The following is a 25,740-nucleotide window of genomic DNA, read 5'->3' as shown; positions in this document are numbered from 1 at the left end:
GTATCGAGAGAACACTTAAAGAGGCAATTCTTTTTGTTTTGCTTTAATTTGGGTACATAGTGCCTCAGAACAATTTATCCTTCAAGCATTAAAGGTTGTTTCTTGATTTTTTTTTTTTTTTTTTTTTTTTTTTTTTTTGGTACATAGTTTTGATTTTTCTTAGCTGTCAAAATTAAGTGAATAGACTGGAGGGAGAGTAAAATCTGGCTATAATTCATCTGAGATTCTTCATATTGTGCCCCATTTGTATCGGAGGCATACTGGTCTAGTTTTCCTTTTGGTTAGTGTGTTATGTATAATGCTGGGGAAAAAAATGAATTTGATTCATTTCTCTATTGCTGAGGTTTTGGTTTGACAATTCAGTGAACGTAGCCATTGGGGTTCTATTACTGTGTTACCCGCCAAAACAGGCCACTTAAAGCAAATCACTGATCCAGTATAAATGCACTCTGCTAGTTAAATGTGTTCAAAGCATAAAGGTTTTTTTTAATGGAATAATTGTTCAAGACTGCTTAGTGATTTCAGGTTTTCTCCAAATTAAAAGATTGAGGTAGTGTGTTTCTTTTATCATAGAGGAACCCTTCAGGTACCACATGCAGTGGACTCCAAGTTCATCATTTAGAGTTCATTTGCCAATTCTTTGCCTAAGGGGACTGTTCTATAATTTGAGGCCATTATAATACTCTTTCTTCCTTGACCAGTTATGATGTGTAGTAAAGATTGCCTGGTTTTATTGCTTGAAACCTGAAATCATCCAAGCGCTTATTTTAGTTAGTAAACTTGTGCACTAGTCTGTCCTCCATCAAATGTATTTTCTTGATCAGTATAGTATAAATACAACTGATTGTAAATACAAGCATTTAATAGTTGCATATGCCTGATTTGCCTTCTTTCTGGTAGCTTATTTACTGCTTTGAAGTGATTTTAGTGGTGAGAGATTTAATTTGTGATTTCATATACTGTGTGTCCACTGGAGACCATTATCACTAACAATTCCTCTCCAGCAACTTTCAGCTTATATGCTCAGAGGTAGAGTAGTTAAAAGAAACCAACCAATAGGCCAAACCTGCACAAACCCCCCTAAAATTTAAGTACTAAATTTAATCCTTTTTCCTTGTATTCCTTCCTTTCATTTGAAAGGATTTCTTGGTACTGAGAGCCCTTTCTTTAAAGTTGCCTTATATAAGTGTTGATTGTAAACTTTTGGTTTTATACGTGTAGGTCAACCTGAAGAGACCGTGCCCATTTTGGGCTGATGATGGCCACTGTTCTATCAAAGACTGTCATGTAGAGCCTTGTCCTGAGGTATGGATCAAATAATATGAAACAGAAGAAAGGTCATTTGGTTAAAAAATTTGTGAATTTGCAATGACTAACAATGTTTACTAATGAGAACTTAAATTTAAATGAAAGAGTGATAATAAAATTGTTTTCAATTTCAGAAGCAGAAATTCAACCAAAATATTTTAAGGTCTTAGTTTTACCAATAAAACAAATAACTTTAAGAATAAGTCTCTTTTAAGCTCTAGCACTGTTTTGGATATATAATCTTGAGGAGGTAAAGGAGAAAGTTAATTATTTAAAAGCAAGTTTGCTTTGACCTCTGTGATGTTAGATTTGTAGATTTTAATCAGGCATAATAATTTCTATGAACAGTGTAAAACTGTGATTTATTTTTTGTTTTTAGAGCAAAATACCTGTTGGAATTAAGGCTGGGAGCTCTAATAAAGTAAGCATTCATTTATTTTCTAAGTTCTTGTGGTGGGGGGGGGTTTTATTTGTTTATTTTTTAAATCTCAACATTACAGTAGCTGTGTGACTTTTTATTACAAACATTCAGTCTTGGCATAGTGATGAAATTGTTAACGTTACCATAACTGATCAGTTCCTGTATGTGGCTGTACATTTTCACTTATAGTAGTGTGTCTGACATAGCTGATACTGTCATGTCATTCTGAGTCTGTCATAGCTTGAGAGCTGGTGCAGACTTACTCAACGAATGACCAGGGACAGCAGTATGTGGCCACAGAATGCCCGATGAAAAATATTTTGTTCATTTCCGAGTACAGGTCACCTTCTATAGAGCCATGGGCTAAGATGCACAGGTGTAGTAGCAGTGCAGTCTTTTGTGAGAATCATATATAATCACCACCTCTAGTATTAAAACAACCTGAACAATTACATGTAGTTTTGCCATGTCTAATGTTGAGACGGTTATTAGTCTAAAAATGATTTGGTCTTTAGGCTAAAGCAGTCAGTGCCAGCTTAAGTAGACAGTATGCGCTGTTGGCTTTTGCTTGCTTCTCTCCAAGTCATCTTTCCTAGATCACCAAGTGATCTTAGCAAAGCCAGAAAAGTAGAGGGTATATATGCCCAGAAAAAAGGTCAGAGCAGAAAAAGAAACAACCCTCCCCTACCCCCAAATCGCAAACACAGTGCCAAAGGATAAGGATTTTTGCAGTTGATGGAGTAATGGTGCCCAAATGAGAGATCTTCCTGTTGAGTGCATTGGCTGTGTTGTAGACCCATACCTACCCTTGCTTAACTATCATATCTCCATCCTCCCCAGTATTTTCCACCTCACTGGGCAGTCACAGTTGGTGCTTGCCTCACCTGAATGTAGTTCACCATATCGTAAATGGCTATTGGCATTAGGTTTAGACTTTATACCAAGAAAGATCACTGAAAATAGCTGAGAGGAATACTTCATTGTGAATTGATGACTTCTGTGTCCTGCTGTCATGAAGAGTGCAGACAAGTCTGCCCAAGCTTTAGCTCAAGAAGAAGTTTTGTCTCCTGTTCATACATACATTGTTAAACTGAAGCAAAGTGGGCCTCTTCATTTAAAGGTTTCTGGTGATCAGAGGAGAAACATCCTTCTCACTGGCATGACTTAAATGTCAGTCATTCACTGTTCCAGCACAAGCAACTTTGGTTGTTCTGGGAAAACTTTTACACTATCTCTAGACAGAAGATCCAGGGTTTTAGATTATCCATAATCTTTAGATTATCCGTAATATGTTGCCAGTTCTCTTTTACATTGACTCTGTTCTCTTCCAAGCTTGATTGTAGAGAAACTGACTCCTGGAATACTGTAATGCCTCCTAAAGAGGCATTCTAAGACTTTAAAGACTGTTTTAGAAACTGTTCTTCTAGTAGGCATTTGAGCTACCTGATTGATTAATCTCGAGAGTCATAAGTAAGATGTTAATTAGTAGCCAAAAAGTATGCTTTTCTTAAGATAGTCACATGAGCATATTGAATTGGACTTTGAAGTGAAAAATCAGACACCTTTTGCTTTCTCCACAATAGTGAAACTGGGATAGCTGATTTGGGAAGGTATCTTTTGCTGGTATGTTTGCTGCAGTTGTTTCCTTTGAATTGCCTTGTAGGTTGTTGCAACCAGCTACAGTACTGAAAATTGGGCAGTTCTGCACCTTTAACCTGTAGCAGAGCAAAGGCACCGATATCTGCTGTTTCTCTGTCAGAAAATGAGATATTTCTGCAGGAAAATTTTCATCAGGACTGACATAAATCTTACCTACAGTATTTTCTTCTTATGATTCAGTTAAAAATCTTTCTTGGAGCCAATTAAAAATTTACTATCTCATTTAATATCCCTTTTAAGGAAACATCAAACTCAGTGTGAATGTTTTGTTTCAAGGACTATGCAAGTACTGTGCTGTTAGCCTGTGATTGGTCCATTTGGGAAGGTTGTGCATTATGGATTATCCTTAAAGTACTGTTTAAAAAAAAAAAAAAAGGTGCTTTTCCTCTGGGAACATAAATGTCTGGTTTCTCTCTTTTGTTCTGATAGTGTCTGCCTTGGAAAGGTGAAAACAACCCAAGACATCTTTTGAATGATGAGATCTGTAATCTCTTCAGTAGATATACTCAGAGTAGAAGTTTTCTGTGGTGTAACTGCTTGACTTCTGTGCAGTTCCTATTGCCTTTCTGTCTTAGTTTAGATGAGCTTGTAAACTTCTAGTTTTATTTAGGCTTTTGTGGGGGATTTTTTTGTTTGTTTGCTGAACCATAGAGAGAACAGTTCTTCTTTTGAAATCTCATCTAGCCACAAAGACTGGGGTTACACTTGCACAGCCTCCCTACGGAAGTGCAGTTAACAATAGAGGATCTCTCTTTAATTCTTGGCACCAACATAAGCTTTTTGAAATGCTGCTGGAGAGGCACAAAGGAGGGCTAGACATTAGAGAACTGTCATGACAGCTGCTGTATTAATCTTTGAAGCAAGGGACAGGATGCAGTGACTGGAGGTTACAACATTTAACTTAGTATTTTACTTCCAGTCTACCTCTTTTCTGTTTTCTTCCAGAAACTGCTCTTACGAGATCCTGCTTTGGCAGGAACAGATACTTTGTCCTGATCTACTCAGTGATCACAGAGCACTGGTCTGATAGCTGTTGCTGTTGAACACCGGAGAATAGTGAAGCCTGGAAACATGTTTTGAGACTTGAATATTCATTCTGTTTGAAACCTTAAATTTAGGATTATATTCTTGGCAGTAACGCTTTTCACTTCAGGATAGGGAATGGTTTGCAACTCTAGGTGTGCAGAATGTTTTCTTCAGCATCTCAGTATGTTATTTCATCGGCAATATCTGATTCATTCTAGGTCAGATACGTTCCTGTTCAGATTTTTCCATTTAGCATCCATATGATGCTAAACAATGAGCCCCCACACCTGGCAAATCCAAGAGTAAGCATTTTCTTCTAGAGTAAATATTTGTTATGGGGAAGGCTCCTAAAAAGGTTTAAATTATTTGTGGTTTTCAATCTCCTTAATTTCTTTGGTCTTCAGTAGGTTCTGCTATTTTTCCTTGTATTGGTTCTGGCAAACGTATTTGTAAAGCAAGTCATCTTGCTTACTCATCTGAACAGGTTTAATTAAATCCTTTCTTTTTCAAGCAGTATTGTGATACTTTGCTTTAGCATCTTGACAACAAGTCTGTCATCAGAAATGAACCATTCTCTTTAAAAATGTATACAACTACTGTTGTTGTTTGCCATTGCCAAAGGGTTGACCCAAGCTTATGTTTTTATTTTGAGCTGGTTTTGGATAGTAATCCTCCATGTCAGTGTGTATGTGCCCTGAAGTGAAGCCAGCAGTTTAGTTTTATATAAACTACCAGTCACTTAACATAAAATAATTTTCTGTATTTTTTTAAGGACTGTAATAAGCTAGAAATCTGTAAACCTAAGGCTGAGGCTGCAAAATAAAACACACACAGACAAAAACCTCTTAACCCAAAACCCCAAAAAAGAGGAATTTGGGTTTGTTTATCTTTTAAGAGAGCAGTGATACTATCTATTATGTTTCAAAACTGTTAGAAGGATTTTTTTTTGTTTAGCTTTAAGCTGACAGATTTAACAAATTCCTTGTGATATAACCATATTATTGTTGTGTAAATCTTCGAATGTTTTCCTTAGTATTCTAACAGTAAGTCTATTTTAGTGGATTACTCTTTTAAAAATACTGCAGAATCAGAGTTCAGCCTAAATAGTTCAATTTTGCCTTTAAAATAACCCAAATTTGAGTTCAGCTTGAAAAAGCCTCTCTTCCAGAGCTGTGCACATCTAAGGCATGCCAGTGAAAAGGATTAAATGAAACATGAGGGGAAAATGGCTAAAACTGATACATTTTCCTACTGAAATGAACAATGAAACTGGGGGTATGATTATGCTTGCAAAATACGAGGTATGTTGTAAGTTTGACACTTTGTGTCTTCCAAGGTCCTTTTACAAGAACATAAATAAGTATGGGAAACACTTCAGAACTCAATTTAAACAACAACAACAAAATCTTCTGTGATAGTTAAATCCACAGAGTGAAATTGGCCTGATGAAATTAAGCAAATAGAAATAAGAAGTGGTCTGGAATTACTGCTTCTAGAATCTGAGAATTTTCCCTGATACTAGTCAACTCAGTGCTAAACCTAGAAATACCTTTCACACCACCTGTTCTCAGAGAATTTTAGCTAATTTATTTGTATATTAAATATGAACTTTCTTACAGTATTCAAAAGCGGCGAATAATTCCAAAGAATTGGAAGACTGTGAGCAAGCTAACAAACTGGGAGCAGTTAATAGTACCTTAAGGTATGCTGTAATTTACAATAATAGTATAAAAATAGTAACAAAGGAGCTTTTAATTTTTGTCTGTCTTGTTTTTGCAATGTGCTGGTTTTTGTTCTTCATTCTTTTCATAGCCAATTAGAAAGTACATGTGAAATGATGCGAGAACATCCGAAGGTAAAGGCGTGAAGTGAAAAAAAAATAAAGTGCACTTTGATATTATTCGAAAGAGTTATCTTACAGCATCAAGAGTTGGAGGAAACTTGCACATAAATCCACCTTTCTTCTACTTTTTGATTATACCAGTCTTTGTTCTGATGACTGTGCTGGATTAAGGGATTCTCTCGTGCTCTGTCCCTCTGTTACACTGATGTGCCTGTTTGTGATTATTCAGTGAACCAGATCAGGGAGTTTGTGAGTTACTTTTGTTGTTGGCAAAGTTATTTTTAGCTTGGATCAATTCCCTGGTCTTGCTTATTGCATGGCACAGTCAGGGTTGAGTGGGAGGAACTCTGTAGTTGCCCCTGAGTAGGAAAGTATGTGGAACAGCTCTTAAAAAACCCCTTGCATTCAACTAGATTCCCCAGCTTTAAAAAGTAGAAATAGAAGAATCAGTTCTTCACTGTTGATGAAGAGCTGCGGTGTCTTTGACCACAGATTTCAGCAGTTCTACTTGGTAGAGGTGTTGAAATTCTTTCCTGTTATCTGACAAAATGGGTCTGCCATGAAAAAGCAACTGCTGCTGTCTTATGTGTGGTGTTTTAGAACGAACTGGGTAGAGCCCTTATCCAAATTTGTGTTGGTTTTTTTTTTTTTTGGGTGGGGGGAAATAAGAAACTGTTAACTCTTTTCTACTACTGTAGAGCAAAAGCATATGAGATTGAGTACACAGATGGAGAGCTAAAGAGAATGCCTTCTGTGAGCCTAGGATAGAGGATTAAGGTTGGGAGGGGGGCAGGTAATGGACCCTGCAAGTGCAGGAAGGATTTATGCTTTGAAGGCAAGCCTCCGTGTTCTCTACCTAGCAGTGCATCATCCTCGTGGCTTTGGGTTATTTTTCTTTATTGTCTGTATTTCTTGTGATTATCAAATCTTGCCTGCTAGTAATTAGTGGAGAAGTTCCTTGCCGAATGCCAAATACAAGTGTCCTATGGCAGAAAGTTAGAAACGTATCTTGTTATAGAATTGCCTCTGTTTGTAGAGCTGAACTAGTACTAATTTGATCGAACGGAATAGGTTGTTTTCATTATTTCAAGGTGTTCCACTGCACCCTCAAGTAGAATTCCCAATCTTCACTTACATTTTGCTGTCAGTAGTGTGGCATCAGAAGTTCTATGCTGCACCTATGCACGCGAAAACATTCAGCTTTGGCACTGCTTGTGTTTCATAGTGTGGGAACTTCAAAGTACTTGTCTCTCTGGTGCAGTACACCTTTGAAAACGCTGGGCTGAGTGGAATACCATTATTACTTAAAAGGCTTAAGACAAATCATATTCATTGAGTAACTTTGTTTGGAAGGGGCATTTAGACATCCAGTCTCCCACTAAAAAGCAAGGCTAACTATTGCAGATCTCGTTGAAATTACAGGTAACAAAAATATGATGCTTCCTTCCCCCACCCTCAAGTGACATCTGCTAAAGTAGTACTTTGAAAATTGTTAAAAATGTGTGCTATGACAGTACTTTACCAAGCTGTTACCAAAGGAAGAGAAGTCACTGCCACTGCACAGTTTGTTCAAATAATGACAGTGAAATCTTTCTTGCTGTCTGACATAATGACTTTAAAAAGTATTGCAGTTGATGCCTGCTTGAATCTCTGCAGTTAACAAGCAGTAACTCCACATATTCTCGAGTTCGATATTCAGAATTCAGTTCCAAGTTAACTACTACATGTGGATTGTGTTTCTTTTGGTAGCTCTTACAGATGTCGTTTATTTAAAAGTTTAAAATCAAATGTATTTTTTTCCCTTCAGTAACCAAAGTAAGGAGGCTTTCATTGACTGGGCGAGATACGATGATTCACAGGATCATTTTTGTGAACTTGATGGTAAAATGTTTAAGCTTTTTCAGAGTTTGTTTTGTTTGCTGTCTCTTAAAAAACATAAAGGATTACAGTTTCTCTGCAAACAACCATTTAAAAAAAGTTTTAATTTTGTGCTAAATGGAGAGCTGACAGTTCGTATCATTTTACATGCAAATAATGTAACTTTTTACAAGGAGCATTTGGTAGTCTACACAGTGCATGTTCACTGTTACCTCCTGTTAGTATAGTGAACAGGAGACTTCTATGGAAATAAAGAAGAGGGTAAACGGGAGGGGGCTAGCGCATATTTTTTTAAAAAAAGCTTATTCTCACAGAAGATTTGCATCTAGCCCAAATACAAGACAAATTACTTGCAGCTGTTTCAGTTTCTTAGTACTATATTATTTTTGTTGCTATTCTACTGTCTGCTTGGACTGAGCTGGTTCCTCTTCCAGCCTTCCTATGTTTCCAGATGATCTCTGCACTAAATTCACCCTTATTTGTAGGGATTTTCCTATTGTTAAAACATTAGGATACTAGATTGTGTCTTCCCTCTGCTCCACATATGTGAGTCTTTTTATTCGCTTGTAACATTCAAAGTTCAAATGAATATTTTTCAGATAAACATGAGAATTGTCAAGTTCAGGAATGACTGCTAAAGGCCTTTTTAATAAACACCTTAGAAAGCTTTCTATGCTAGGAAAACTTAGGGCATAATGCAAGATGTTTTAATCTTCCTTTAGGTTAATGTTTGTTGTCACCTGAGGAAGTAGCAGCTGTAGTGGACTTACCAACTGTGGGTCTCTTTTAGCACTTCCGTGTCTTATCTGTCAAAATTTTCTGTATAAGTTGTTTCTGTAATAAATAGTCAGTGAGCATTACTGTAGATCTGAACTGTTATATAAAATAAGCTGCTGTTGTCTCTACTGACTTCAAGCTACCTACTTAAATTTCTTAAGAGGGCTCAGCTGGAAAAGGTATAGTTTAGGAGCATTTATTTTAGAAGTAATACTAACTTAAGTAGTTCCTGATTCTGCCTCCGTCTCTCCTTGCATCACACCCTGCTGAAGGAGGATGTACTGCCCCCAGCTGTGTTCTTCCAGTGCTTTTTTTGCACGGGTGTGCATATTTCTGCATGGTAAGCTGATTCAGCTTACTCGACTAGCGGGAAATTAAGTTGACAACTACTTCTCATCTCCCCGATTGTTGTGAGGAAGTGGTTTATCAGATGAGTTTGTGAGCTGGAGCAGGGAGAGGTAAGAGAGAATGACTACTGGGATGAGGTAGAAACTCTTGTTCTCTTTCTCTTCTCTCTTCTTGGTGGTGAGAGAGCTCTTAATTCACTCAACTGTAGCACAGAATCATATCACCATTTTTAATTTTTACTAGCTTTTTGTTGGGCTTAATGATAAACTAGATAAGGGAATTGATCTAGCTGCAAAAAACTTCATAACCCAGGTCGGCTTTCCATCTTTCTGTTGCACTGCCCCACAGACTCAAATGTATGTGGATAATGAGAAGAAAAAGCGGAGACCTGAAGTGACCAGGAAGTGTAGGAACTGCCTAGGTTAGCCATTCTGTCAAAGAAATAACGCAAACTGTAATTTGACTTTGTCTCATCTGGCACTTGCTGTGTTGTGCATTTTGTGTCTATGTCTTATGTTTCTGCCACTACTGCTGAAGCGATGCTTAACTGCTCATGCAGAATCATCTCTTCTTTTTAGAGTAGTTTTCACTGTTTCTGTGGCTTTTTTGACATCTGAGGAAATGCTCAGTGGCTCTGCTTGGCCTATTCCTGTGAATAAGTCTCTGGACTACTGGCTTGTACTGTATGTAGGTTTTTTTAAGCATGACTTGCTCTTGATGTAGAATTTCAAAGAGGAGGGAATTCTTCCTGCTTTTTACTGATGGTAACTCGAAACTTAAGTTTCTATTCATACAGGGTTTTTAAGCAGAGAGTGTACTGTTTCACAATTCTTTGGATACGTTGCCTGAATTTGTAGTCAACTTTAGAGATGAGGGTCTAACTTGTTGAAATGCTGCTTAAATAATGTTTCTTGCCATAACCAAGACAGCATTCTGCAATATGCTGAAAGTTTGTTCAATTAAGCAACGTGAACCAGACTTTCTGCCAGTATGCAAGGGTATCTGGGGAAAAAAGGGATTTAGCTAATAAAAATGCAATATGTAGCAAGTGAAAGATGCACTTATTTGACCTTGTCTTTATTAAGAAGCCCTTGTAGCAGTATATCCGTTTCAAAAAAAGCAACTGCCCCCAACCAAATACTGCTGGACAAAAATAAACCCTGAATTTGAAGCCCCTTTAAAACAAAACACTGCTTATATCTTAGCATATGGTGAGAGAACACGTTGCATGACTAGTGCTTATGGGAGAGTTGAAGAAGCCACATAGGTGTTCAGACGTTGTAGAAATTAAGGTCACACGAGAGATTTTGGAAAAAAGATTATATACTTTTAAGCTTTCTATTTAGTATGTATATTGTTGTATTTTTATGTAAAAGGCATTCATAATCCAACTGGAAGACAGAATAGTATTATATGAGACCTCTTACTTATATTTAATTCTGTGTGACTGTTTTTTGAAATTAAATCTCTTTCTAACTGATTGGTTAGAATATGTAACAAAAGGTTTCCTATTTAGATGAGAGATCTCCAGATGCACAGTATGTGGATTTGCTGCTGAATCCAGAACGTTACACTGGATACAAGGGGCCTTCTGCTTGGAGAGTGTGGAACAGCATCTACGAAGAAAACTGCTTCAAGTAATTGGGAGGGAGAGGAAGCCTATTTCTTATGCTTGCACTTCAATTTAGCTTAAAACCGATTTTCTTGTTTTCTATCTTATTTTCTAGGCCTCGATCTGTCTATCGTCCTTTAAATCCACTGGCGCCTAGTAGGGGTGGGTCTTGCCTGTTTTATTTTCTAATGCAGTTCTTTTAACATAGTGACTATTGCCATACAAGTGATACAAATACTAATCTTCAGTTGGTAGGTGTGCTTTCTGCTTTTTTAATTTCCTCTGTAGAAGTAGCTATCTATTTTCAATATTTAGACTAAGGTTTGTGACACTTGATTACATACATGCTTAATCTTATGCATATGAATATGCTTAATGTCAGGGGAGCTAATGTGAAAGCTAAAGTAAGTCTCAAGCTGTTTAGTAAATGTCACAGTAATTTTCCAATGTGGATGGGAAGGAGTTAAAGTTCAACTAAAATTTCAGCATTCCTGTATTCTTCCCTAGTGTGTTTTCCTAGAGCATTTAATTTAATCACTTTAGCTCGTAGTCATTCTAGTGTAATGTAGCTGTACATTTTCCATCCATAATGTTTAACGTATTACAAATGTACAAATACTTGCATTATATGAAGAAAGAGTGGATACTTAAGAAGGCTCAGTTCTCTGCAGGAATGTTTAAAAAAAAAAAAAAAAGGCATGGCAGTGACTTAAACCCCAAGTTTTCAAATTTAAGTTGAAAACGATAACCTGGTGTTCCAAATGAATCTGCTTTCCCCTGTCAGTGTGTCTCATTTCCCTTAAAAATTAACTATTAACCAATAGGTTGAGTTAGAAAACATCACCACACATTAGAAAGTCAAAATAGCTTTTAGTAACTATAAATACTGAAACAATATATTGCTGGTATACTCAGAAATAATTGTAAGAGCAGTTGAATTCAGGGATCAGAACTTCTGGAAGGAACACTGGTCAGATTATTGAATAATGTGAACTGAAGAAGACGACTTCCTAACTATCTTTCTGAAGCTAAAACATAGCTTTCAAGAGCATGTAAATCAGCCGTGACTAAGATTTCAAATTCTTAGCAACTTTCATTATTAAAAATGTGTTTAGTCTTAGGTCGTCTTGAGGAAGAAGATGGAAAGTAACCTACCTTTTTGTAGATTAAATAAGGTTTCTTGGACTTTTTTCAGTGTTTGTAGTAAAACCTGTGTGTCATTACTACTTTGCTGTGGAAATTATCTTTTAAATACTTATGGAATTTTTTTTTTGTTTTCTTCCCTAAGGAGGAGATGATGGTAAGTCATCTTAATTTGCTTGACTTCCAGAAATGACGTAAGCATTATGAGTTTTGGACATCTGATTTATTCACTTTATTGCCATTGCTTTAGAAGGCAGGAGAGTTATGTTTTTATGCAGATGATTGATTGAAAAATGTTTTTATTGGGATAATTCTTTCATTCAGAGTAGGGAGGAGGAGTGGATAAGAGCAAAATACAGTTCTGTTGTTCATTATTATCCTTGTAACATAATGTGTCATGATAATATTATTAATGAGATAACTGGAAATGAATAAATTAAAGGATTCTGGGGTCTCCTCCAGAGCCCCATTGATACTGATGTCAGATCCCCTAAAAGAAGAGGGACAGTATTTTGTGTACTTTCTTGAATGTCCTTGATTTTTGGGAAGGTGAGGAGAGAGCGGTGAGAAAAAGCATTTGGTCTGTCTACAGTGAGACAGACTTTAAGATTTTTCAGTCAACGGAATGATCTCAGGCAAAAGATCTGAGCCTGCAGGAAGCCTTCAGACAGCAGCACTCAAGGCAAAGGCTGTCAGATATAATTACACTCTTCGTCACATCTTTCGCTGCTAGTGCATATAATCAGCTTTCACTTCCATATGCTTCTAAATGCCCTGGCCAGTAACTTAGTCGTTTTTGTATTTCTCCTCTTCTGACCTCAACAGATATAAACTAACCTCAGAGTTAAGCCACTTCTGTGCCAGTTCTCACTTTAATAACTAGGTTATTTAGATTTATGTCCAGTTGGCAGCTAATGTTAGTATGCATAGTAATATAAAGAGACTGTAACATTAAAAATGAATACACTTCATTTAACTCTATACTTTGTATTTACAGGAGAATCTTTCTACACATGGCTGGAAGGTAAAGGCTCTTGGACGGGTTAATATAATGTTCAATTCACTAGAAGAAATGCTGTAGTATTTTTTCCATCTTGCCAAATATTTTTCATAGTGTAAGCTTTTTGATAAAGTGTACAGAAATTCCGAGTACCATTCAAAGAATATTTTTTTCTTGAGGGTGTTTGGAAATCTTCTCATTCACTTAGGTGGTATACTTCTTAAAAACCCTTCAGTATTTCATCTTTTATAAAGAGGGAGTTCACTTCAATACCAGTTAACTTTGAATTTTCTGCTCATTTTAGGCATTTAAGGAGGAACATTATTATTAGTAACATTGCTAGGCATTTTTATTTGAAAACAGCTTTAAAGAACATGAAAGTTTTTGATGGTTCTGTTCCCAGTATATAGACTAACATAAGTATATGTGTGTTCAGAAGGTAAAGTAATTTGCTTTTTATTAATATTTAAAAGGAAAGTATTCTTACAGTGGTAGCAATCAAAATCGCATTTTGGAGGTGTGCAGGAAAGTAAATCAGTTTAATGGACTTTAATATTAAACTTAGTTCATTCTGCCTTTCATAAGCTTTTACTTGTCTGGTTGGAAATTTCTAGCTGGTGCTGTTGTAGGAAAGCATACCAATTTATGTGGTTTTTAAAATGTGATGTCTGTAAATGAGGCCATATCTCAGCCTTACAGAGGCTTTACCATCAGCTCTTCCTGCTTCCGTTTGTGGAGATTGGAATGGCTGGGAAAACACCCAAATATATATTTGAGAAAGAAACAAACTCCTAAATTCGAAGTATGATCTCTTTCTCTGGGTCTATGTGGTATTATAAGTAATTTCTGCATTTAAATTATATTTTGTCCACCCAATGCCATTGTGTTTCTTCTGTTTATGCTGTGGAAGTCTGTATCTGTCAAAGTCATATTTTTCAGTGTTTTGCTCTTTGCATTTAAATCCTTCAGTGAATTTACAGTAGAGCTAGGAAGAAATATTTTTGCTGTTTTCCAATACCATAAGGTTTTCTGGGGGTTTTGATGTTTTTTCTGTGAGGTCACTACTCTAATTCAGTGGTAGCTTTAATTCTAATTAGAATGGGTCACAGTATAGTTCTGTCTTCCAGACTGCCAAAATTCTAGACTATTTCAAATCTATTGCTCAAACAATGTAAACATCTTATTTTGATGTGGCACTGTACTAATTGACCAGATACTTATTTGACTGTATTTATTGGAACACTGAAATATCAAGTAAGAAATGTCAAGCTTCATTCTTAGTATTTCTTTATATTTAAAAAAAGAGGTATATTTTTCCGATGATGGATTTAAGGGCTTATTAACAATGCTGATGTACTATAATTGTAACTCTTGAAAGTTAAACGATCCGGACTTGCATCACTGAAATGTCAAGGTATATTCATTTTAATACATTATTTTCAGTGTTTAGTTTGGGTCTGTTTTTCTTTTATCCTGGACAGGTCTTTGCCTTGAGAAAAGAGTGTTTTATAAACTCATTTCTGGACTTCATGCTAGCATCAACTTGCATCTGTGTGCAAATTATCTTCTTGAAGGTAATTTAAGTCTAGGTAACATTACTGCATTGAATTCTACAGTATCTGTAACATGTATTTATTTTTTTCTGAAAGTTTTTGATGTGTACTTAGTTGCTTACTTTTTCAAAGTCTGTATGTTTTATTCCCCCTGCCCTTTTTTTCCCTCTATGTAGAAACCTGGGGGAAGCCTCGCTGGGGACCAAATGTGAAAGAGTTCACTCGCCGCTTTGACCCTATTGAAACAAAAGGAGAAGGACCAAGGAGGCTCAAAAATCTGTATTTCTTATATTTGATAGAGCTGCGTGCTTTGTCAAAGGTTGCACCGTACTTTGAGCGTTCAGTTGTTGACCTTTACACTGGAAATGGTCACGAAGATGCTGAATCTAAAGCTCTCTTACTAGATATCTTCAGGGATACAAAGTAAGGCATAGCATTTTTTTTTTAATCAATAGTTTGAAATTCTCAGTTACATTTGCAAGTGAGAATAGATGACTTCTTGATAGGATAGGACAAGGAAGAGAGTGGAATGGAGAAATAAAATTAAGTAATGAGAGAGAATAAGAAGGATTTGCATGTTTGAGAAGAGATGAATGGTTTTGAGGTTTGAACATACCAGTCTTTAAAAAACGAAAACGACACGCATACAAAACAGAACAAAAAACCCCACCAAACCAGAAACAAAGAAAAAGAAAAAACCCCATGCAACCCCCTGGGCTACTCCCTGTTTGTTGCTTTTTCTGATTCTTTAGCATAAGATAGACATGATTTATTTTGAAAAGGAAGATAGTACATGTAGTCTTTTAACGATCCAGTGAGTAATCCAGCTTTTATCATAGACTTACCCTCTGGGGTTTTAGCCATCCCTTCTTCCGTCTGTTTACTCTAAGGTTCTTTAGTCCAGTTCCTTTGCTCACCTTCTCACTAATTTTGTGATTGGTAACATGCTGTGTGGCTTCATTGCTGTTCCTAGTCATAATCTTGCTACATATTTGAGATGTGGTCAAACAACCATCAGCTGAAAGGCAAACATTAAGACAATTTCAGTGTATATTAGAAAAACATCTTGATCAGTGGAAATGGAAGAAAATGAAGAAAATTCTTAACAAAACTGTAAATAACAGATTTCAAGTTATGGGGATTGAACAGTAAAACTGATACCATTCAGTAATTTTTTAAGAGCTATTCTACAAAGACTAGGAACTCAAAGTATTTTACGCTAGTGACATCAGCTGCTCACCAAGCTTGATGGAACACTGAAGTTCATGCCAATGTTTGTTGTGTTGTTTTGTTTTTATTAGGTCTTTCCATATGCACTTCGATGAAAAGTCCATGTTTGCTGGAGATAAAAAAGGAGCCAAGTCATTAAAGGTAAAGCTAGTTTTCTGAATGACATCCAAAATACCAGTTTGGAATTAAGTTGTGCTATTTTTAGAAAGCCTCTCTACCTACCAGAAGCATACTGCTGAGAGTAGAAAAAGCACAGATAAAAACTTACAGAATTGTATCCAAGGCCTCTTAATCTGCTTTACAGTAAAAGACTATAAGGTGTTGTCCTGAGCCAAGCAGACTGACATCTCTGGTTTAGTGCCTTGCATCTGCCATCAGGACTGTGGTGAGGCAACTGGGTTGAGTTGGCATTACCAGTAGATGCAATGGTGTTTTTTAAATATAGTATCTGTTTCACATAAGCATCGGAAAAAACAACCAATCAGTGATGTTTGCTTACAAAACAGATGCCTTATATAGTAGAATATAATATAATATTATACTTAACATTGGAAAAGCATAATTCCTAGATGTAGAACCCAATGTGAATGTTGCTACTACCTAGCAACTTCCAGTGTTAACATGCTGGTGTTCAGATTGGTGTGGGCTACAATTCCACAGTTGGAGTGTGGCTCAGTAATAAAGGTCTGTTTCAATACTTATTAGCACTTGTAATACTTATTTCAGTAGTAGTATGGAATTTCATCAGCATTAGAAAGAATGCTATTGGAAAGTTGCCAGTAATTTATCAGCCCAGCTAGTGTTTTTCTGACCTTAAATATTTAATTGAGAACATCTTAATTAGTTCTGTGCTGTACTTGCTTCCAGTCCAACTGAACCTGCAAAGCAACAATCTACCCATAGCTTTGGACAGGAACTGTCTTTTGCAAATTGTAACTTGTTTGCCTGTTTGTCAAAAAGGGGTAGGTTGATTCAAAGGGATTTGAATAATGCAAGGAAATTGGCCAGGGACACAGATATGGTACTTATAGGTCAGCAAATTTTGAGAAAGTTGGGAGAAACTCAGTGTATAGAATCCAAGCATAACCCTGCATGTCCTGTATTTTGGGGTTTTTTTTGAGGAAATAAGCAGTGTAGGGGAAAGGGACCTGAGGGTCCTGGTGGACAGCAGGATGACCATGAGCCAGCACTGTGCCCTTGTGGCCAAGAAGGCCAATGGCATCCTGGGGTGTATTAGAAGGGGGGTGGTTAGCAGGTCGAGAGAGGTTCTCCTTCCCCTCTGCTCTGCCCTGGTGAGGCCGCATCTGGAATATTGTGTCCAGTTCTGGGCCCCTCAGTTCAAGAAGGACAGGGAACTGCTGGAGAGACTCCAGCGCAGGGCAACAAAGATGATGAAGGGAGTGGAGCGTCTCCCTTATGAGGAAAGGCTGAGGGAGCTGGATCTCTTTAGTTTGGAGAAGAGGAGACTGAGGGGTGACCTCATTAATGTTTATAAATAGGTAAAGGGTGAGTGTCACAAGGATGGAGCCAGGCATTTCTCGGTGACATCCAATGGTAAGACATGGGATAATGGCTGCAAACTGGAACACAAGAGGTTCCACTTAAATTTGAGAAGAAACTTCTTCATGGTGAGGGTGACAGAACACTGGAGCAGGCTGCCCAGGGGGGTTGTGGAGTCTCCTTCTCTGGAGACATTCAAAACCTGCCCGGACACGTTCCTGTGTAGCCTTATCTAGGTGCTCCTGCTCTGATGGGGAGACTGGACTAGATGATCTTTTGAGGTCCTTTCCAATCCCTAACATTCTGTGATTCTGTGATCTGGGTTTACATGGACCTTTGTTATGGCCTGACTACATATGATTGTGGCTTTGTTCAGTTTTAGTAATAGAGAATTGATATTCCAGTGGTACTAGATTAGTTAACCTTCTGTTTTTGTAAAACTAAGAAGGTACTTTAAGTTAACCCTTTTTATTTTGTTTTTAACTGATAGGAAGAATTCAGATTGCATTTCAAGAACATATCCCGCATAATGGATTGTGTTGGATGTGACAAATGCAGGCTGTGGGGCAAACTGCAGGTAAAGGTTATTTTATGTGTGTTTGTGTGGCGGGGGTGGGCAGGTTAGAGGATAAGAATCTATTTCAGTTTGGCAGGGTGCCTCTTAGGTCAGCATTCAGACTTTCTGTACATGGTTGGTCTTTGATATCCTCACCTATATATTAAAAATAGACATATGTTTAGTTCACTGTTAAACAACTTCTTTTAAAAATTTTGTTAAAAAATTTTATTTTGTTTGTTCAACAGCTGTTTAGTTCACTAAAAGGTATAGTTTGTATTATCTGAAAAAAATGTATTTAAAGCAGATGCTTCACAGCAAAGTCTTACTGGCAGTCAATATCTTATCTGTATTCGGTGATCAGATGAGCTTTGCAGACTTGTCTGTGGGAAGCCTTCATGGAAATACAGCACTTGCTTAATTGTGAGAGAGTCCAAAGTGAGATTTAGCTCCACAAACTGAGGCATATGAAAAAGAAGCAATTAATATTTTCACAGTTTATGCAGAAGGCAACAAATGGATGCAAAGGTGCACAGTAAAGCTGGAAGTTGAAAAACCATTTCAGTTTCTGGACACTTACTATTTTTATTGTGTTGAGAACAAGATTTTAAACCTCAAGACTAATTTTAAGTCCAGACTGAGAGCAGTTGTTACTTTGGGGTGCCTACTGTACTATACTGCTGTATAACATTAAGCTTATCAGAATTCAGTTTTCAAAGAAATTTTTAACATCAAAAAATTGGTGATCTCTGCTGAATTTCTGAAGTTCTGCCTATTCTGTCCTAGTTAATGCTTCTGATCTGTTGTTGTTTTTTTCTTCCTCATGCAAAACAAAATAGGGCCAGATTTCCTGACCTGTAAAACTCTCTTGCAGCCACCGCCAACCACGTCTTGTCAAAACCCAGTGGTTGTTTCTGTAGCCCAATTAAAATGGTGTCATGGTTTAACCTAAGCTAGCAATACAAATAAGCATAGCTGCTTCTGTTCTATTTCTGTATAGAAAATGGGGGTTGAAACTGAAACTGCGATGTCTGCCACTGGGACTGCAGGTGGAAAAAGCAGAAGACTTGTGATACCACATAATAAAACCTAGTTTGACTTGGAAGGGGGAGTGGAGAAGCAAAGGGAAGATCTGATCCAACAGCTCCCGGTGCATCTGTAAGGGAAGGGGCAGGAGGGAGCTGGCAGTGGTGTAACAGGCGGGTGTTCACGTGCATCTGGTGTGGCTGAGAAGAAAAGAAATGGGAAAGGAAGAGATTAAAAACACAAGGGTGAAGCGTGGGTGTACCTGAGGAAGCAAATATTCTGAAATAAGTGACTGAACCTGGTACACAGTCAGTGGCAAGCATTTCTATTAGTGTCCTGGTTTGTGGGCAGTTATTTGGGTGAGTGTCAATATAAAAGAATTGATACTCAAGTTTGCCCAGATTAGTAATTTTTAAACTTCTTTACAGTTTTCTGAGTGTTCAAGGCAGTGATCTTACTGATGTTAAAACACTGGACTTTTCTTGCAGACTCAAGGCTTAGGAACTGCTCTGAAAATCTTGTTTTCTGAGAAAGAAATACAGAGCCTTCCTGAGCACAGCCCATCAAAAGGTTTTCAACTCACACGCCAAGAAATAGTTGCTCTTGTAAATGCCTTTGGAAGGTAAGTTTTTGTCATTTGTATAGTGGAAAAAATGTAAAATGTCAGTATCAACACTCAGGGTCTGTGGAAAGCTGGTATTGTACATGTAGTTGTAGCTTTTAAAGGCTGAATTATTAGTAGTGATATTGATAAACTTAATGCCATCAGACTGAGTATGTGGAGTGCTGATTATTAGCCTCGGTTGTCATTGTGTATTGGGATCCAATTCACCTATTGATCTCAAATTCCATCCTGTGAAAGCTGGATTTAAGTCTCAAACAGTCTTAAGCATTAGGCTTTGGGTATGTCTCCTCAGTTTTGGACACTGAGTAGAGCTGTTCTACACTTTTTTATTGCTGTTTTAAGTGTGTATACATCACAAGTAGTGAAAAGGAAGAAAAGTACTTGGAGATTTTTTTACACTCATTTAGCCCTTAGGCTTTTGTATTTTTGTGTATGATGTGATTCTTTTTGTGAAACTTTGATTAATTCTTTGAAAACAGCAAAAATTTACCCTGTTGAAGTGATGAAATATAACATTTTAACAGTTTTAAAAGATGTGTAGAACTTGCTTTGTTCATCATGCTAGTTCTTCAGGTCTTGAATATAACTATCTGGTCCCGTTTAAAAGAATGTAATTAGCGTTTTATTACCTCTGGTTAGAGATTTTTAGATGTTTAATGAAGGTGTAAAAAATTAAAACGTATCTCAACTTTAATCCCTGTGACATATTATGTAAACCTAGCTGAGAGTCAGATACTAAATCTTTAGAGAGAAAGTAGCATCTTAGTTAATCTTTGGAACAGAATCATGTTCAAAAAAACAAATGGAAACCCCCATGGATGATGATGATTTGCACTGCACTTTCACACTTGACTTAATAACACATACGGGGTTTTTGTTTTACAGGCTTTCCACGAGTATAAGAGAACTGCAGAATTTTAAAATTTTATTACAACAAACTAGGTAATGAAGGCCTTTGCACAACCCATTGATGAAGACCATTTACATGACTGCACTGAGCAGAAGGAACTGATCCTTACAGGACTCACATGAACTGATAAAAAGTAAAGTCAAATACCAACTTGAATATTTATGTTTGAACTAGGAACGGTTATTAATTAGAAAATATATTTATGAATGAAATATATAGTTTTAAAATGTGTAAATTGTGACGATCTGTTTATTTTTTAAGTTCTCTGCTCACAGTTCTGTTGTATTGAAACTTCATAAATTTTCTTTATTTCCTTGTCTTTTTGAGACAGGTTTTTTATGTTAAAACATATGTACCTCCACCCTGACTTGGCCTGTCTGGAGAGAGGTGGTTCACCTCTCAATTCTCCCGAGTACTGGGTACCTTCTGTATATTCTGAGGACTGGGTATGCCGATTCTGGCTGTCTAAAAGAAAAAACAAACAGAAAAGGAAATAAGGCTCTTGTTGAGTTCTGACTTCTTACCGTAATAATGAAACTTACTTAAAAATAGCAAACTTACTGAGCAGAAAATGTTATTTCATATTGAGCTCCTCTGCATCGTGCTCATATCAAGATTTTTTTTTCCTTAAGTGCTGCTTTCCAGAATTTCCTTTTTTCTTTGAAATAACCACCTTGTCTCTGATGCAGCATAGTTGGAAGTGACTCTTCTGCAGCCCCTTGGCTACCTCCATTTGCTTGGGGGTGGAGTAAGGACGGGGCAGATAGTTAGTGGAGCGCTGCTCGCTGAGAAGCTTCTGCAATGAAATTTGCATCTAGCCCATTTTGTTTTCTAGATTGTAATCACAAGTTCAGTTTCCAGAAATTGTCTTTTTAATGTCTAAAATGTTAAAATAGCACACTTCATTCTTTGAGCCATGGAAGTGATTTGCTTTTTATGGATTATGTTTTAGTGCTACGTGAAAAGGTCAATGCAAAAATTAAGAACTTGTTTTTGTAGTCACTTTTAAAAAAAGATGCTTTTTAAAATTCGTAATCACACTGACATTTAGTACTGCATACTCTATCTATGCAATCCCTAACTGTATCTTCTTTAAAAGGGTATTCAGCGTAATAAAACGGGTATGTTAATAACGTAACTTTCATAAAATAAGAAATTACTTGTGTATCATTGTCCACAACTGTCAATGATAATTTACCATTGTCTAAAACAGAAATCAGAAACAGCACTACTGATTAGTAGCAACCAAATATTGGTTTAAATTTAAAATGAAGTAATTTTTTTTTTAAACCAGCATGTCAAAGTGAAGTTAGGAATGATGAATGTAGGAAGTGCCGGTACAGTGTAGATAACATCTCTTGTTTTTAAAAATAAGTCTTTGCAAAAATAAAGTGCTCTTAAACATTTTTCACCCTACCAGATATTTAGTGACCTGTTTATATAATGGATTGTAACAGTACTGGCTTCCATAACATGGTCCTTTACAGCTGAGAATTTCTGAAAGCTGGAATACACTCTGTGTCCTGTTTTTCCAGACTAGCCTCAAATTTCTACCTGACTGGAAATGAGAGACTGTCCTGCTGACACTTGCTATTATTAAAAAAATGCTGTTTTTCAAGAAACAGTGTTGAGTCAAACTGGGATAAACTAAATGTAAGGGGAAAAAAAAATAGAGGGGGGGGAAAAAAAATGTTATCCTCACAAAGTTTTGGTGATAGTTGCACAAATTGGCAATGAACTGGTATCCAGTTGGAAGCTCCTGTTTAAGCCTGTAGATAATTTAAAGAGCTGTTCAAGAAAGCTGATGCCAGCCTGGGGATGTGCGGTTCTTACCCAGCAGCCTCTCTTGCCTGTGGGCACCTGTGTGTGAGCGAGTCACCACAGGCTTCCTTCTTCTAGTTGATGGAGGAGGGTGGGTGATTTCTAGGTGGGTTCATCTGGCCTGTTCCAAGCTCTGTATGATATAGTCTGGGATGCAGCGATTTGCACCTTGGAGTTTATTTTTCTCCATTAAATTGAAGCGGGAATCCAGGTAACTAGCTCAGATGTGAGCACCTGTGTTTGGTAAATGAGCTACAGCCTGAGTACCTAACTCTTCTCAATAATTGTATATATAGAAAGTGTTTTTTCAGTTGGCCACTAATTCCTTGCCTTTTGGATTGACCTGCAAGGGCTAGAACCTGCAGGCTCACTTGCATGAAGAACGCTGTATAGCTGGGATTTATTTTTATTATATATTGTAGTGCCTAAAGCTTTAGGCAGGATTTTCTAGTTGAAAATAAATTGTGTTGGCTGCGTTGCCCCAGGAAAGACCCGACTCTCAGAATTGTTTCTTCCCTTTTTCCCCTTGCCTTGTGGGGAAAGTGAATTGCTTCCAGCCTTCTGGGGGTGCAACTTGCTATTTTTTTCTTTCTTTCTTTCCACCTGTGCCTGGCTAAAATCCATGGACACTGGAGCAGCTTCACATACCAGCATCATGCACTTGCTCATGGGGCACGCAGGAGATTTGGGCCAGCAGATCCTGGACATCTGCTCCTTGCAACCCTCGCTGACGCGATGCAGGCAAGGGTAGTACCGCGGGGTAAGGACATAAAGAGATGGGAAGCTTTGCTGCTTTTCCTTTGTGTCATGAAGACACAGGAATGCAACTGAACAGCAAATGCTGTGGGCGGGGAAGTTCTGTTGCATTTGAAGGTACATCTTGCTGGGTGGTCAAATACGGAAGTCATTTCATTTCACTTGTCATGGTAGAAATAGGACATAAGATTTTTTTCTTGTTACAAATTAGTTGAAATAATTTTCCTGTCACCATCTCTTTTACTGCATCTGATGTACATTCTGTGACTATGCTGCCTATGAAGTTTTGCCATGTGAGTTGGATGACTTAATTCTTTATATGTTAAATTAAATTTTAGAAATTTACAGATGTTTTTATACTAAAGAATAAGGTTGGTGACACTGTTCATGACCTGTAAACTATTTTAAATTCCAGCTCCCTGTTGGAAATCAGCTTCTCAATGTTGTCTGCCATTTCTTTCAGAGTAAAAGTACATTTCTTTTTAGAAATGACACAATGATTGTAATCCCAGAGGTAGTGAGAAGACAGAGAGAAAAATATTTTGTCTTTCACAAGTTGTGAAGACTTAAGCGAAATGGTAAAAATGTCTTGGTGCAAACTGCATAGGTAACCTGTAGGGTGCTGTTGCTGAACAACTTGCTCTTCAGTGCCTGCAGGGGAAGGTAAGAATATAGATTTAAAACAGCAAAATACAGAGACCAGTGTAAGCTGGAATAACAGAAGTGGTTTTCTACTTCAGCTGATGATTTGCGCTGTATGTCATGGCATGTGCATGGAATACACTGTGCCACACTTTCTTGAGTTTGATTGCTGGGTCGCCTTTAACTTTGCTTTGTGCTTTTCTGGGAAATGGCCTGTAATATGTTGTAAATAATCTAGATGCTTATGTTTATAAAGTAGCAATCAGCAATTCATCACTTTACAATTCCTCCATATAGCTAGCCTATTAAAAAGGAATATTTATTAAAATCAAAATCAATGTTGGAACTGTTTACTGAGATCTAAACAATTCTGAATCTTTGCTATGTTTGAATCTATAAAATGCGAATTAAAGTATTTTCTGCTACAACTTCTTTTGTGAATGGAATTTTTGGGTTTTCATTTTAAAGTGTTTTTTTTTTCTTTTCACTGCATTTACCTTTCAACTGCACTTGGTAGAAAATGTACAACTTAAATTATTTACATGTCACTCATTTAAGCTTAGGATGATGAGCAGGCTTTCGTTTTCACTTTAATTATGTTCACAAGAGGAATGTAACCAGTGTGCCTGTTGCCATTTACAGTACATTGTAGCCTGTCAACACATGAGAAATTCATGTGGCAGAATTACAATATGTTTGTGTATGAACGTGGCCAAATTACCCACTGTTTAAGTTCAATTGTTTTAAGAGGCAAAACGGCTTATTTTGAAATGAAGTTGGGTCTGTTCTGCCCCTTTCTCAGAATGGCTTATAAAATCAATTTTGTAAATATTTTTTCTGGTTGGTTTACCCAGTGGGGCGCTTTGTGTGAAATTATTCTCCCTGCAGGGTTTCTGCAGTTTTCTGTTTCACTCCATGTATGTATTTTTAATAAACTATCTCACTAAAAATGATACACATATTTCATCCTCAGTTTAGGTGGGTAAATACCTGTTACACAGGAGATGATCATTAGAGCGATCTATTTAAAATTTAAGATCTGTACCTTTCACATTGTTGTTTAAATCTCCTGTGTCTGAGAGTGCTTAATGCATTACTGTGATTGGTTGTAGTCACTCTTAACTTTTTTGCACGCATACTGTGGCACAGGGATTAAGCTTGTTTTAGGCACAGAACTCTCGTAATTAATTTTTTTGCTGTGCAGCTATATCTCCTGTGAAGAAAATGTAATTCCTGCTGACTTTTCTTGCACTAGGTCTTCAGGCAGTTTTGTACAAACATGATTGTAGAACTCCAACGGGTTTAATAAAATTTCTGTTCTTCTCCCAACCTTGTGGCACCATTTTTAATCTCTGGCTTATAGTTTAATTGGCTAATTTTCTTCAGTGAACACTGGAGAAGAAGTGAAGGAACTAATGGAAGCTCTGGAGGGCAAACAAATGGCGGGGTGCTTCTGCCAGAGGCAAGGCTCGCACTTTGATTTTACCACAAAGGCCCCAAACTTCAAAGACCCTGTGGAAGACTTGGAACAGGAGTGTGGTACCATGATGCTTTTGGCTTCCTTGCAGAGCTGATCAGATCTACTCCCAAACCCTTCTTTTTTTCCTGTATATCCTCTGTGAAAGGTATATAAGAATTGTCTACTTCTTATGCTTCCTGAGGTTGAATATGAGGAAAACATCAAGCCTGTCCACCTCAAAACAAACTACTTTTATAGAAGTAAAGATTACTCTAAGAAATATTGTTCTCCTAGGGAAATGTGGTTTGAATTACAGTATTTGTTTCATGGGCAGAAGGAGAAAAAGATGCTGGGCATGCAGAATTTTTCCCAGTAGATCACACCAGTCAGTACTGGGCACCATAAAGAGACCTGAAGCAGAGTTAGGCTTCCCACTCACCATAGATTAGTATTCATTATTTATAGGCTTACTATGTGCAAATGTCACCTATTAGAATGGTATTTATCCACCATTTCCCTCACAAACCACTAGATTTATCCCTGAATATACAAGGCTGAAGCATGGCTTTGCTGACATTCTACAGAATTTATCCTCTACACCCACTTGAGGTTTTTCTGCTTTACATATTCCTGGCTCTTGTTCTGTT

At 37.2% G+C, this 25,740-nt stretch overlaps 1 protein-coding gene across 1 annotated transcript in view; it reads left to right on the top strand.

Moving 5' to 3' along the window:
- Nucleotides 1–24,006, top strand: part of ERO1B (endoplasmic reticulum oxidoreductase 1 beta) — a 31,825-nt gene extending 7,819 nt beyond the window's left edge. Inside the window, exons 3-16 of the mRNA XM_065631885.1 lie at nucleotides 1,222–1,305; nucleotides 1,688–1,729; nucleotides 6,034–6,116; nucleotides 8,065–8,138; nucleotides 10,777–10,897; nucleotides 10,988–11,034; nucleotides 12,161–12,172; nucleotides 13,013–13,039; nucleotides 14,497–14,589; nucleotides 14,745–14,991; nucleotides 15,870–15,939; nucleotides 17,789–17,875; nucleotides 19,369–19,502; nucleotides 20,391–24,006. Coding sequence (XP_065487957.1) covers nucleotides 1,222–1,305; nucleotides 1,688–1,729; nucleotides 6,034–6,116; nucleotides 8,065–8,138; nucleotides 10,777–10,897; nucleotides 10,988–11,034; nucleotides 12,161–12,172; nucleotides 13,013–13,039; nucleotides 14,497–14,589; nucleotides 14,745–14,991; nucleotides 15,870–15,939; nucleotides 17,789–17,875; nucleotides 19,369–19,502; nucleotides 20,391–20,451 — 1,182 coding nt within the window. The 3' untranslated portion in view covers nucleotides 20,452–24,006. The remainder of the gene's footprint in view (nucleotides 1–1,221; nucleotides 1,306–1,687; nucleotides 1,730–6,033; nucleotides 6,117–8,064; nucleotides 8,139–10,776; nucleotides 10,898–10,987; nucleotides 11,035–12,160; nucleotides 12,173–13,012; nucleotides 13,040–14,496; nucleotides 14,590–14,744; nucleotides 14,992–15,869; nucleotides 15,940–17,788; nucleotides 17,876–19,368; nucleotides 19,503–20,390) is intronic.
- The last annotated feature ends 1,734 nt before the right edge of the window (nucleotides 24,007–25,740 follow it).

This window comes from Caloenas nicobarica, chromosome 3 (genome assembly GCF_036013445.1).
Source record: "Caloenas nicobarica isolate bCalNic1 chromosome 3, bCalNic1.hap1, whole genome shotgun sequence".
Taxonomy (NCBI): domain Eukaryota; kingdom Metazoa; phylum Chordata; class Aves; order Columbiformes; family Columbidae; genus Caloenas; species Caloenas nicobarica.
This window is presented reverse-complemented; position numbering and strand designations above follow the sequence as displayed.